General features: G+C 33.4%; 1 protein-coding gene across 1 annotated transcript in view; it reads right to left on the bottom strand.

Moving 5' to 3' along the window:
- The window catches only part of LOC121391381 (paraspeckle component 1-like), a 33,347-nt gene extending 26,710 nt beyond the window's left edge, over window positions 1-6,637 (bottom strand). The window contains exons 1-5 of the mRNA XM_041523035.1: window positions 6,269-6,637; window positions 5,449-5,750; window positions 5,222-5,317; window positions 4,767-4,950; window positions 4,044-4,367 (exon numbers count right to left, since the gene is read on the bottom strand). Of these exons, the coding sequence (XP_041378969.1) occupies window positions 4,044-4,367; window positions 4,767-4,950; window positions 5,222-5,317; window positions 5,449-5,750; window positions 6,269-6,637 (1,275 nt within the window). The remainder of the gene's footprint in view (window positions 1-4,043; window positions 4,368-4,766; window positions 4,951-5,221; window positions 5,318-5,448; window positions 5,751-6,268) is intronic.
- Between the last annotated feature and the right edge of the window lie 8,723 nt (window positions 6,638-15,360).

Genomic DNA, 15,360 nt, shown 5'->3' with positions numbered 1-15,360 from the left:
AGTCCATTATAAGCTCAAATTTACAAACTTACTACCTCCAAATAACATGTCAGTAATATACAATATCAATTGAGACCAATCATGTGATAATTACAGACATAATAATATAATTGTTGGAATGTCCTCTGTTTTGAACACATCATCAAAGAAGCATAACCACTATCATGCATATGTAGGGTGGGGACTGGTTACTATGGTAATATGGTTGAACTAATAAACAACATGATAAAGTATCTACTAAGCGAGTGAAGTAGTTAGTTTGTCTCTCTCCAGATATTCACTTAATATTTCAAAGTAAGTATATTTATTGTATGCTTCTAGTGTAGAGAAACTGAAAATATAATACATTAATTTTATTTGGCTATTAAAAATAAGATAGTAGTCAAAATTTTGAATAGGTTCTTTCCAATTTTATTTGTCACAATTTTTGTTCAGATATAAAGCATTGTAATTATGTGTGTGTATACATATTATATGTGATCCCAAAACATTTAAATAAAGTATAAATTGATTATATGACAATAAAATAAAATGTTATTACATTGTATTATATGATTTTTAATGACATAATATTTTCTGTTCTTCTTCAGCTAACAAAATGCTTACCGGGGGGTCTCCTCCCTAAGCCAACCTTCTCCTGCATCATCTCCGAGGTTAGGTCTCGTAGTTCAAGGGACAAGTCTAAAAAAGACAGGAACGTCCCCTCGGCTACCAAACGACCTTCCTCTCCCCCCTTAACCCAACCTTTGAATAAACCGTGGGAAAATTTTGATTATAAAAATACCAGAAGGCGACCAAAACATGGAGAACACAGATGGATGCGACAATAGTTACACTGACATAACAGACCATTCTGATGAAGACTTATTATACAATCTATAGGCATGAACCAACCCACTATAACTCCACCCTATTTAGCTATATCCCCACCCCATACAATTAAGACAAAGCAGGCTAAAAACGTCATTACTCATTCACCACACCCACTACAGAATTCCCTACACTGAATTATGATTATAACAACGAACCCACCCATCATTACAGTAACTGACCCCGAAAACCCCACCCTTCAATAATCTTTTCCCCAGACTCGGAAGAGCCTAGTTCTCCTGTTCTATCCCTTCCTGAATTGCTACATAAAGAACATCGTCTTCCCCCATTAACCCCAACATCAAGAAATAATCATAGCACTCAGAGTTCAATACCTAAACTGCCAAGGATACCCTCAGCAGAACGAACGCATCTAAAGAATTATACACATCATCAACGCTCTCGTTCATTTAGTGACCCTCTCCTCTCAGGACTGTTATATAAAAATTATTAAACACAGTATATGCATATATATGCATATACAAGTAAACTCATCATATGTAAATATGTTTATGTGTGATTATAGGCAGACAAGGTTATTGTAAAATCAAGTTAGAATGATTGGAATAACGTGAAGCATTATGTGTCTAGTAAACCATGTACTGGTCAGTTGATTAATCTAAAATTTTAATTATTTTATATTTTTCTATTTTCGTATTTCCAACATCGACATGAGTTATTCATGTAATAAAATCATATCAACTATTTTTAAATCGTTTCATTTTGTTACTTCACATAAAACTGATCACATAGAGTGTCACATTTCTGTAATTAACCTTCAAAAAAAATATTGCCATTTTTTTCACATAATATTACATCTCAAAGACTTAACATCAAACATAACCATATATCAGGTAACTATAGCAACTAACACAAGTAATTACATTCCTTTATCAGTTAATGATACGTGAATTACTTGAAATACAGCGATATTTGAGCACTGGTATTAGATTATACAGTGACCACAATTACTAACACTGGTCAAGTATTGCTAAAGAACCAGGTGTAGTTATGTAATTCGATAGTAGTAAATGCTGAGTAGAGGTTAATTGTATAACATTAATAGGAATTCTGCAGAAATTTATTTAAAGAAATAGTACTCCAGTCAAGAAAGGATTTTGTATAAGCTATACTAGCATAATACATAATAGTTTTTTTATTATGTGTAATCTATCAAAATTGTTACAAGAATATGTGAGTAGAAGAGATGAAGAAAGATATGTCCAGTGTGTACTTACTATGTGCATATTAACACTAATGTTGTAAGCAATAGACTAGCAATAAGAAAGGCAACATTACAAGGTTTACCCTCTATTTAATGCACATTTACTAAAAATAGTAGACATGTAATGTATGTTACTATATTTAGAACTTAGCAGGCTTTATGGTCTATATATAGAGAATAGGGATGATGTAATGCAAATATATTATTTGATGTAGTGTATGTATCTTAAGAGAGACAGTACAGCTCCATATAGGGTTCTGCGTCATTTGTAACCATGACAACAGAGCTAACATTGTTGCTAGAGTCAGCGTCAATCATTAAGTCTTAGACAATAATTATTGGCAACAATAAATTTAATTGTGAAATAAGAATTGACTGAGTCATAAATAGTTTATACATGAACTCAAAACATCTGTTTTGTACATGAAAAAACAGGTTATGAAAACAAGAAAAACTAGTTACAAACAGACCAAGCTTAAACAAGAAAGTATATTAATAAATATGAGTCCACTTGTAATTTATTAAAATTATGAGTTCACAATCTAGTTATTAACTAGTTTAATAATAATTAATTAGAGAGAACTGATTAGCAGGTGTGGTTAATACTGGCTACTTCCTTGTTCCCTGACCCTTGGCCACACCCCCATTTAAGAAGGTGGGGGCATTTGCTAAATAAAGCAACATAGATAATAAATTTGTATGCTATTGGTCACATGATACTACTTAGTCACATGATGATAATATAAATAGTCACATGACCATTATCAGCCACTAAATCAATAACAATTCTTACAAGTTCAGAATAATACTATAAGTATTTCCATTAAAGTTAAAAACATCCAAATTAGAACAAATATATTAACCCTTTAACTACATCAAATCTAGTACCAAAAAACTCCTGTTACTCATGAAAAAAGGGTGTGGCTGACCCTAATTATAATTATTATGCTTATTAAAAAGGTATATAAATAATTTCAAATAAAATAGTGAAGTTGTTAGAGATCTAGCTACTGATAATATACCTGCACTGATATGTTAACAAACAAGTTCAATACAACAATAAATGTAAATATACATATAAATATTCATGTACTAGAGCAAAAGTACGCCCACACTAATTATGAAGATTAAGTGAAGCTACTATCAGTATCATTCTTAAGCAAAGATTATATTTAAAACTTCAATTATTAATAGCAGCACTTAATATATGAATATTTATTAAATATTTTTTCTTATACCAGCAGTTAGTCAGCCTACAATAGTTACAAGCAACATTGTCTAAGACAATCAATTACTTCAATGGCTGTTGTTAATACATTGATTTTAATTGTCATCTACTTGTATAGTGTATACTAGAATATAACACTTATAGTATATGTCATGTTGGTCATACTATGATCACTTGGAACAAGACAATTGAGAAACCAATACTGCTTATATGTGATAAGTGTTTGACAAACTCTGAAAGTGGAATGAGCTAGCAATAAACATACTTGTCTTCTTAAAACAGAGAAAAAAACATGACAAGATAATATTTATACTTTATGTACTAGTTGGTGTTACACTGAAATATATAGTGTCCAATAGTGTGGATATAATATTATTGGATTACAATTAAGAGGTGATTTAAGGAGAAGGGCAACACATACACATTTTAAAATGTATTGTAAGACCACGTCAAGTAATGTTTTGTTACAATAGTCTTAACAATGACTAGATCACAAACACAGCCATATTCTAGTTGGCAATAGAGATAATAGTGCTCATTAAATGTTTAATGAGCACTAGTCATAGTGAGTTAAGGGTTAAAATAATCACAGATCTTTGCCCTATATTTAATACAAAAAATACAGACATAACAAGTTTCTAGTTAGTCAGTCTAAAATCCACAGACATTCTCTCTCCATTTCTCTCTCTAAACTCACTCTTTATTTACTCATACTCTTACCTGTCCTACAGGAGCAGGAAGGAGAAAAGCAGGTTGATTACGATCAGGTGGCATATGAGGACCTCCCCTTGGAGGTAATAAAGGGTTACTTCCCATCATAGCAAACCCATCAGGTCGACCATCGTTGTCCAATGAAAGCAAAGGTTGGGGCATTAAGGGAGGTCCCCCCGTCCCAGGAGGTAATGGAGGAGGCATATGAGGGAAATGAGAGTGTGGTGGAGGAGGGAGGGCACCTATTGGAGGATGACCTCCTTTGATGAATTCTTCATGTGTTTGTAATCGTTGTTGAAGTCTCATTTGCTCTTTGATGATATTCTGCCAATTCTAAGAAATGAGCAACCAAACATCAGTACTTACCACAGTGATCTAGCTACCATTAGTAAGCTCTAGAGTCTAAACTAGTGAATATCAGTACTTACCACAGTGACCTAGGATAGCTACCATTAGTAAATACTCTAGACTAGTGAACATCAGTACTTATCACAGTTATCTACTACATGTAATATTAATGTCAATGAATTTTACAACAGTCTATAGATTTGTTGTAAACTTAAAGACTGTCATCGTATTCAATATATTTCTATCTTCCCTCATGTGAAATAGATCCACAACATTGTACACAAAGTACTATGAGGTCATGCCCAATGAGGGTAGTTATTAAACTAGTTATTAACAAGACCATCCACCTTCCATCTATCTATTTAACTTACGTAATCGCAAAACATTAGCATGTTCATGATGTTTAAATTGCTCCATTTCAGTCTCAAGTTGATTACGAGTTTCTTTCAATTGACTGTCCAGTTCATCACGGCGTGCTTTCTCATTTTCGTAAAGTGCTTTAAATCTCATTGCAAAATCAAATTCTGGAGAACCAGGTTGAGCCATTCTGGGCGGAGCTTCACGCTCACTGAGAAATCAAAAAAATGGGATGTACATGTATTTGTATAACAGTTGTAATCTACTCATAAATTCTATATCAATGTATTAATGTTAGTGAAGTTTTATAACAGTTTTTTAGCATTTATTGTAGACTTAAAGATTGTCATCGTATTCAATATATTTCTCTTCCCTCATGTGAAATAGATCCACAACATTGTACACAAAGTACTATGAGGTCATGCCCAATGAGGGTAGTTATTAAAAACTAATTAATTAAATAATTAACAGGGGTAACTCACTAAGTATATTGACTTGATTTAGATATTTGTTTCTCAGGTAATCCTTCCTCTTCGTTTTCTCTTACTAGTTCAGCAACAGATATTGGAATGGGTGACCTACAATAACATAAGTACATCATGAGGCCAGTTATACTTCAGTAAATTCTAAAATATTCCAGTAATCTTAATATAAAAATGGCTACCAGTCTATTGTGTCCAGTTCTCTCTGACTATATTAACACACATACTTAGTTAACAAAAAGCATCCATAACGACATCTTTCAATAGCTGTTAGTGCTTGTGATTTCTTAGCAAAATCAACGAGACCATGTCCAAGGGATTTTCCCCTTTCATCGGTGACAACAACAGCAAACTCCACCTCCCCAAATTGGGAGAAAGCATCATGTAGTAACTCATTGGAGACAGTTGGATGTAAGTTAGTGACTTTTACTGAGCAGCTGCTAGCAGCAAAACGGACTCTTATTTCTCGTCCTTTTATGGTCTGACCATTAAGTGCAGCTACAGCTTTCTCAGCATTACTTCTATATGCCTATAAATAGAGTCATTATGACATCATTGTATAATTAATATTAAGAGTTGTTAAGAGATAGTAGTTAATTAACTTTAAAGTGATTATCAATAGGGGCAAGTCATTATAACTTAACCCTTTCCGCGCCGACGACGCATTTATGCGTTTTGTGTATATAACATCTCGTATGTTGATCGATTTATCCAGAAACTTCTACAACGAATACACCAATCATAAGAAGAACAAAACATCCAGGTATCCATATTAAAGCAAACTTGAAACAGCTAAACTTCTAGGAGACAGTTTAGAGATGATACAAGAGCTGAAACGCAACACTCCAACCCTGAAAATACTCGTGCGGTTGGCAGTAATTACTTGCTTTTATGTGCATGCGCGAAAAGGGTTAATTAACTACAGTAGGGACAAACCCAATTAATAACCATAATAATTAACTAGCAATAAAGAAGCTAGTCACTGATGTAACAAGCTGATAAACCTCCTGTACGTGTACATGTACTATTATACAATATTAAACTCACCATTCTCACAAAGCCAAAGTTTTTATCTTTCTCAATAAATACTTGTGTCATCTCACCATGAGGATCAAATAATAACTTTAATTCAGCTTCTGAAATACCACGAGGTAAGTTACCAACGTAGAGACGAGCACGATTATTAGCAAACTTCTTCTCTTGTCTGTTTCGTTCAAAGCTACGTTGTGGACTGACATCTGTCATACGATTCATTTCATTTGACATAGAACTGCCACTCCCCCCATGAGTCATTGATGAAGGAGCTGAGGTTGGTATATCTTCATTGGAAGAGGAATGTGATTGGCCTGATCGTCTTTCACTCCAGTCACGAGACCCTGAAGGATAAGGACCAGGTTTGCTTGTTTTTGTAGCCATTTCTTGACATATTTCTAAAATATGGCACTTAAAGAGAGAGCTTACAATGCTTACACTACTATGTGATAACACATGCACAGCTCACGTGATCAATTTCCCCTTTATAAGAACACGACATAGCATAGTATACGGTAATTTTGTCACAAATCACATTTCTAAGAAAAATTCAGAACGTTTCCGTAAACATCCGCATTCTTGAGACCACGTGTAATGAAATGGCTGAAGATATACCAAACAGAGCTTCCCTGTAAAGAATTTTCAGAGTTTAAAGTAAGTCCTAAAATAGATAATAAAGGTATATTTAATTAAATATATATATCATTATTCCATATTGTATACAGGAAGCCTTACAGGACATGAGAGCCCTTGATGATCGTATAATTTATAAATAAATACTTCAATTCCGACAACATCATTTGCAGACCAAGTTAATGCACCTGAACAATGTAAAGGATTGTACCAAGAGGTGGGTGTGGCCATATGTCCATAGAACACAAAAATATCTCCATTTTTATTTTACAATACACTGTTCAATTAGTTATCAATTTATATGCATTCATTGTCTCTATGTGTCCATTTTAGGCTACGTGGTGCCCACAAGTCAAGACCAAGCTGCAATTCAACAATGCATTGACTTAACATCTAAACAACTTGATGTATTACGAGAGAAAAGAAAGCAAATCACCTGATAGTAATGTGACTAAGGATCTTCGTAACGAGCAGACTAAATTAAGATTAATGCAAAATGAATTGACAGTTGAAGAAAGTAGTAAGTAGACAGAGTATTAAGGTAAAGAAATAATTTCTATGAATAACCCATAATTAGTACATTATTAGGAACTTCTAATTTTTCTATAATTATGTATAATTAGAGTATTTATGTCACCTGCTTTCTTTAGGTATTTAAAGAGAGATGTTGGCAGTCTTACAAAACACCAGAATGGTAAAGATCAATGACTATAGGCATCAAATAATGTGTGTGTGTATATATTGTGTTATATAAATATTTTGTAATATTATATAATTTTTTTTGTGTTTAGTGAAAATAAACGAAATCATTCTTTTTTGAACGATAGTAATTATAATATTGACAATAACGTCACATGATTATATATTTTTATTGTCTTCCAGCTCCTTCCCTCTCCATCTAATTGTTTTAATAATCTATATAATGCAGTAGCTTCTCTGATTTTTACTATATTCTAAACAAAATGCCTGGATCTCTAGAGATTCGTCCTACAATACAACAATGGGACAGTACATTTATTAGTAATGGATAAATAAGATTGATTAATGGATGAATGAACCAATTAATATCAGGAAATGGGTGAAGGGGACAGATAAATTACTTGATAAATGGGACAATAAAAAAATGATAATCCCTTACTTGAACACTAATAATTTTATTACGTATCAAGGATTGTAAGAATACACAGACCTATTATTAATAATCATGTGTGACTATGATACGAGTTTATTAAAACCTGTCTTACCAGTCGTACTAGTCGGCTTTGATAAACTCTTATTGGACGTCACGGCAACGTTGAATCAATTGTTAATGTACAAATGAAGAAACAACTCTGTGGGGCAAATCAACAGCCTAGGAAAGAAATAATTTCAGATGAAATAGAGTAGAATAAGTTGTACTAATAATTAGAACTAAAGTGGGGGGGGGGGGGGTTTAAGAAAGTTTAATAATTTTAATTTAAAATGTTTCTGGTACATTATTAATCTGATAATTAGAATATTTACAGTTTTTAGATAATAAATTATTCATTACTGATAATTAGAGACAACTAGCTCACTTGTGTCAGTCTGTTAACTACTTCCATTGAATGAAGAGTCATTTCCTATTAACAAGAGCTGCAAAATATCTAAACACCCAGAGAGAGAGAAAAAGAGAAAATGTGAAACATTAGATTGAGTACAGACTTACTCTGATATTTTGACTAGATGATGTGACGTAGGAGAACCTCAATAGCAATAGCTGGATTCTTCTCTACTAACTGTGGTAAAACTAGACAATATGATATATATACAAGGTGAGCTCATTAATATAATATTATATAATGTGATTTATTATATTGGTATGGACTACTGACAAGTATTCATTCATAAAGTCACATAGTATGAAAGGATGTTTTTGAAGTATGTGTGTGTAATGAAAGTGTTAATGACAACTACTAGTACAGTCAATATGATCATGAACATGTACTTAATACATAAAAGTACATGTACTATAATGTATTATTATATACATGTGCTAAGTGTAATACTTATAGCGTAGGGTACTATTACTTTAGCTGGTGTTAGTCCAATATCTTGATAGACAAGTTTTGGATCAACTTCAAGTTGACTTAACAATGTCTATATGGGTGGAGTAAAGGGTGGTGGAACATGCATCCAAATCAATAACCTGTTGTTCTTGTAAATTCAACGTTTCGTGACATGCTTTTCCAAATAGCTTTTTAATCTCTATAAAAGGGAGTGGAGTCATTTCATTTTTAACCCTTACATACCATCACCCCCGGATACCAAACATCATTGTGTCCCATTGAACAGAATATTGACTTTCTGTTGGATTAAGCAGACAACCTGTATGTTAATAAAAAGTAGGTGGAGCTTGTATGATGACCTCTATACCTCATCAGTGCATGCATGGAGAGGTGGGGAGTGGTCTTATAAATCCCGGCTCAAAAGGTTGTTCCAACCATGGATCCCAACTAACAAAAATTTATAACAATATTGATGTCACGTGATATGTCATGTAACTTACCACAAAGAAGATTCTCAGCAGTAGGTGCCGCTACAGTGACATCAGGATGGCTACAAATTTAAAGAGTTAACCCCGTAATTAAAAGTTTTAAATTATACCTTGATGTCAATGTATCAGAAATCAGCCGATAACAGTTGATATACCAAACTTGTTTTTAGCGGGGGTAATTCCTTCAATTGATTTCTTGTAAAGTTTGACACAGTACAGCTGGGTCAGGAGCCTGTCCAGGAGGGATATCATTTGTAGCAAGAGGAGCATGTGGAGTCTTTTTTAACAGATCACGAAATGTTTGTGGAGTCAAGAGTTGATGGAGGAAGGTTGCATTCAGTTGGAGAGAGGGTGTGGCCACATGGTAATCCCATAGCAACACGATCATCTTCGTATGAAGGTTGAAGGAAGCTCAAGAAAGAAAAACTTTAATATGATATTAATTAGCTAATTAATTAATGGGTGTTGTTACCATTAAATGGATTTGAGCCAGCTGGCTCTGTACGATATAATCATACAACAGGAAACAATCCCGCTATGCGTTTGAGCTGATATTGGCAACAGATCCTTTTGTGTTGTAGTAAAAGGGTCTAGGATGTAGTCACGTGATCTAGGGATGATGTCATGTTATTACTCACTTACAAGGGCTGTGCCGACACGGAAGTGATCAAACGGCTGAAATTACGATGGAAAGCAGTTTGCTATGGTTCCAATGTATTTGATGTCACATTATCTACAGCTAAGATCCTAATAGATAAAAGCCCTGTAATTAATATATCTATTATTAGTATAACAATGCTTACGTAAGTAAGTTAGATAACTCCTTTGTGCTGAGAGCCATGTTGGATATGGGCGTGGTCCTTACCGGGAAAGTAATAATTATTAAAATTAACAGCTACGTACGCGTATTTAATTAACAGGCTAGAGACAATCACTCAGTGTAAGAAATTTCCGTCATAAACGTCAAAGATCTAGCTTACTTCCAACAGAAATAGGCAAGCTTTACCCGCCATTTCCGATAACTGGAGGATATCCAGGCTATTTCTTCATCAGCAGCAGCCTCTACCAGCCCCGCCTTTTTTTGGTCACTGCCAGCACCACATCCTACTCTCCTCAATATATGTATCCTCCATATAATCCATACGGTCTCCAGGGTACAATGTAATGATGGGACAACCCATGTCTTGTTACATGCCAACATTAACACCACAGTGGATGCAAAACTGTACTGAATCCGATGCATCTTTCAGCAGCTGTTCCCAGGTCACTTCCCTCCCTCTCAAAATCTACCTGACAGAAGTGGATATCAAAGCCAGTTTAACACTGCCATTCCTTTTTTCTTGAGAGATAAATGATGATAACATACCACATCAGAATAATATTAATAACCAACCTCAATAGTAATACTTCAGTAATTGTCCACTGACAAAGTTGTCAATCAGTTAGAGAGAGAGCATGCTGAAGAATGTTCTTGATGAAAATGGTTTTTAGATTCGCTATTAAAAACAATTACAAAAACCTCCTAATGAAATGAAACAAATTAAACGAAGAAAGAAGAAACAACAAAATGGCGACAGTCATGATGGTAAATAAAAAGCAGGAGAAAGGAGAGCAATAATATAACAGCTGCTAAGGTTGAAATAAAACTTAGAAGAGCCAAAATGTTGAGATTGATGAAGTTATTTCTAACACCTCTCAAAATGTACTAGATGGTATGTTGCATATATCATTGTCAGTATTTACAATCTTCTCTCAATTTAGAACTGATATTGTGCGAACTTCTTAAGAAATTAGTCTAAAATTAAACCACCCATACTAATACATAGTCTCATTAAGTGACTACTGTATGGAAGAGAGGCAATATTTTAGTCTCATTCCCAGACTTTCTTACACATTTTCTGCCCTTATGATGTTAAGGAATAGACAAGACTACCTACTATCTGGAATCAGATGTAATGTATGGATCTGCCTTTTCAACTTTTAAGCTGTCAAAATGATTTTTACATAACTTTCTATTTAAAATTCAAAAGTCACTAAAATAATATATAATAAAAATTAGATTACATTCATTACATGGGGAACATTAGAATCTCCATGGTAACTATTATGCCACAATTGTTAACAATTTATTTATATTCAATTGTTAAATCATTAGTTAGAAATTGGTAAATAAAATTTACTTTCTTTTGGTTATAATCTACTAATGTCTTCTTTGTGTGACTTAGTCTCATTTCACGAGACATACAAAGAAGAATGTCACCAAAAACAGATGCTAAAAAGACAATAGCTTATCAATTAGTTTCCCTGGTAACTATCAATTCACTAAAAACTTGGCATCCATCTGATTAACATGAGAATGGTCTAATATTTTCTTCAAAAAAGTTATAATATAAACAAAGACTCTTCTATGAACAGTTGATATCTTTAGTATGATCTAAATGAAAAGATCAATGAATAACAACTGATTAATATAGACACACTATAAATGGGCAATGTATAATCAACAAATGGATTCACATAAATAAAGAATGGATTCATCAGTATGACTGATGAATGTATAAATTAAAGACTTGATCTACATATGTATACAAAAGACAGACCTGTCTACAAAGTATATGATTTTTGACATCCTTCCATACATTGTTGATGAAAATGAACGAGGAATAACTGGTTCTGATAAAGACCGCAAAAAAAAGTTAATAGACAAGCAGCTACTGAGTACACGCTACCAGCTGTAAAATAAAATTAAGGAAAAAATAACAAAACCACACCCTTAATAGTTAAGATTTAATAAAGAGGATACGAAGTTCACTCCCTCCTGTGTCCAATATATCTCTGATTTTCTCACGTTCAATAGTGAGGCCACCATCAGTAAAAAGGGACTCCTAAAATAACCCGTATTACATTCATAGCAAAACAACAACAATCATTATTAATATATTATTCCTTCTGGTCACAAGTACTTTGTTTACAAACAACGAACAAACAAGGGCTCACACTTTTAGTCCATGGTTAGTAAGATGTGTCACAAGTTGATGTAGTTCTTTAGGAAATATCAAGAGGAGGGGAGAAAGTTCCAACTGAAGTTGTATCTTCATCAAATTCTTCCCAAGAAGATGATAGTTTTGAAAAAAAAAACATATATTATAATTTAATGAATGAACTGATCGATGAATTGATCATTGATCAATAACCTACCAAAAGTAAGATCTGATGATCTACTTGTAGGTACTTCATGTATGTAAGTATGGTGATGAATGAGTTGTTTCAGTGATGATCCAAAACAAAGATGTTAAAAAAAAAGGAACAGGATATAGAGATAAAGAAATCTTTCCCCCCTTCAAGATGAAGTACTAAGATGTCCTCTAGTTTCTCTCCTGCCATTGTTGAAACTTGATACTATCTCACTATCAATTAATAGAGCGGGGGTAACTCAATAGTGACTTCCTCTTCTGCAAAGATCAAAGGACAAAGTTCAAAGGTCAGAACTAATACATGTGTTATATCGCTAGTCTAATATTTCAATGCACTAAAATTTATGTGATTTTAAGGTTTTTTTTCCCAAAAGGTAAAATTTCAATGAAAAAATATATCATGATACAACTGATTAGGATGGGAAAAAAAAAAAATTTAACATTTGAAATAAGAACATTTCATGAGCCATTATTAATCACAGAAAGACAATTTTAGCCCACTAACCATTTGAAGTTATAATACTACAGTAATTGTTAATATAAGCCACATTGGTGCACATGGGTATGTTAAGAAATCAAGTACAAAAGGTGCTAATAGTTGGAAAAACAAAAAAAAGTAGGTTTTTGCAAAACAGTCATTATCAATTAATGTTACATTTGCTAAATGGACATTTTACACTTATTGATGATTTGTAAAAGGAGAATGATGTAGTCATACCTGTGAGTATAATGGCTCTATCTGTTTTTATTGATAGCCATGGGTTACATATAGTGTCTCGGTATCGTGGTAGTTAAAAAACTTAATTGAACAGGTCTTGGACCAACATATGAATTTGAATATATTGCCTTTGTGGTACCATAAACTTGACACTATTTAAACTTGAAACTAAGATAGAGAGAGAAGAGAGAGTAGAGAGAGAGAGAGGAGAGAGGAGAGAGAGGGGAGAAGGAGAGAGAGAGAGAGAGAGAGAGTTTTTATAAAAGCAAGGTCATTAAATGTATTTACTTCTAAGGAATTCAGCTCACTTGAGGAAGTGATCTCATTTTCTTCCTTTGTCACAGTTTCCAGTTAATATGTTTCTAATACATAACGTTCCTCTCTGGTTATTACTACTTTGACTAAAAAACAAATAGGAATAAGATATATTAAATAGGATTGATATAAGATTATGCTAGTTAGATGAATTTATGAATAGTAATAAACTTACTTCCAAATCAACAAGTGGCACTAACAGGTTTATGATCACGTGATAATCATCTCTGGATGAACTCACATATTTTAAAACTTTAATTGAGTTTCCTCACGGTGATAAAAGTAAACGATCAACCAGGCTGGTGCACAGAGTGTTTCTCACTAGAATCCCAAAAATATTGTAAGGGATAATATTGTAGTTGGTTTAAAACTCCAATAAAAGGGGGGGGGGGGGGTGGTTCCTGAAATTGTGTTAAATGCTTCCCCTTTCTTCTTGATGTGTTGTACCAGAGGGCTGTCATGACGGAAGTAGAATAATCGCGAAATTGGATATGAGTCGGCCATCTGGCTCTAATAATTGCAGGTGTTCATTTCTTGTGAAGTGTTATATCGATAATTAGCTCTACGAGCCATATTACAAAAACTAGAGAAATAATACTAAAGGGATGTGGTCAAAAGGCGTGGCTTACTTGTGAGCCATTATACTGTATGGTAATGTGGGAGCTCTAAAGAATTGTAATCTAACTATATAGATTTGAGGGTAGTCCTGGGGAAAACAAAACAAAATTAATAAATTGTAACGAGGCTTGTATAAACAATGGGTGACTTATTAGTAATAATGAAAAGTTGCGTTAGGGTGTGGCATACATGGATTTCTTTTCTCAACCTTCCTCAAACATGGCGGCTAAATGGTTGAAATCACTAATAAAAATGGTATGAATGAAAAATATTGAAACGTGTTTACAGCCACAACACCTTTGTTACCCCAAAAAACGAGGAAACTTTCGGTTAAGTAGATTTAATGGAGTGGACGTTTAGTCCACCATTAACAGGTGACCCATGATACCACATGGGGGACCATATCGAAGTCCCACATCAGCGATATAAAGGGATTATTTTCTTTAGAAACACATAGCCAAGTATAAAAATACCAACCAAAACGAATAACAGATTTTACAAATAATGAAGATTAGGTATTAAATGGTGTGATATAAAATAACCTTTTATTAAACTTCCAGCCAATTTAAGGGATATTCCAAAATTACCCCCTTCCCCTTTTTTTCTTTGTAACAAGGGTTTGGAACTCAATCCAGTTCTTGAAAGTCATACAAGTTTAATCTTGAAATCAGTTTTTTAAGATTTACCCTTTGCAAAATTTCGGGAAATACTTCATTTTCTAGTAAAATTGTCCCTTTTTGTATTGCTTTTACCATTGAAATTCCGAAAAAAATAGTTTTATTAAAGAGTAATTACTCTAGAGCTTAATTTCAAACTTAATTTTTTTTGGACTTTTCTACTTTTTGTTTTCTTTTCACAAAATTAGATTTTTCTTTGTAAAGTTGATGAGAATTCTCTCAGGAACCTTTTAGAAACAAAACACCGGTTGAATTCTATCACAAGATTTTGATCAGGAGTAGGTTTTCTTTTTGACTGTGAGAATAAGGGTTTTCAGATAAATTTTTACATACATGTATAAGTACATGGTTGCAGCCCTTTCCATGTTGACAAAATATTTCCCAAATTTTGGGTAGCATTTAAAACAATTTGGAAACTCCCAAAAAAGTATTATAGA

This window comes from Gigantopelta aegis, unplaced genomic scaffold (assembly GCF_016097555.1).
Source record: "Gigantopelta aegis isolate Gae_Host unplaced genomic scaffold, Gae_host_genome ctg2261_pilon_pilon, whole genome shotgun sequence".
NCBI classification, from domain to species: Eukaryota; Metazoa; Mollusca; class Gastropoda; order Neomphalida; family Peltospiridae; genus Gigantopelta; species Gigantopelta aegis.
This window is presented reverse-complemented; position numbering and strand designations above follow the sequence as displayed.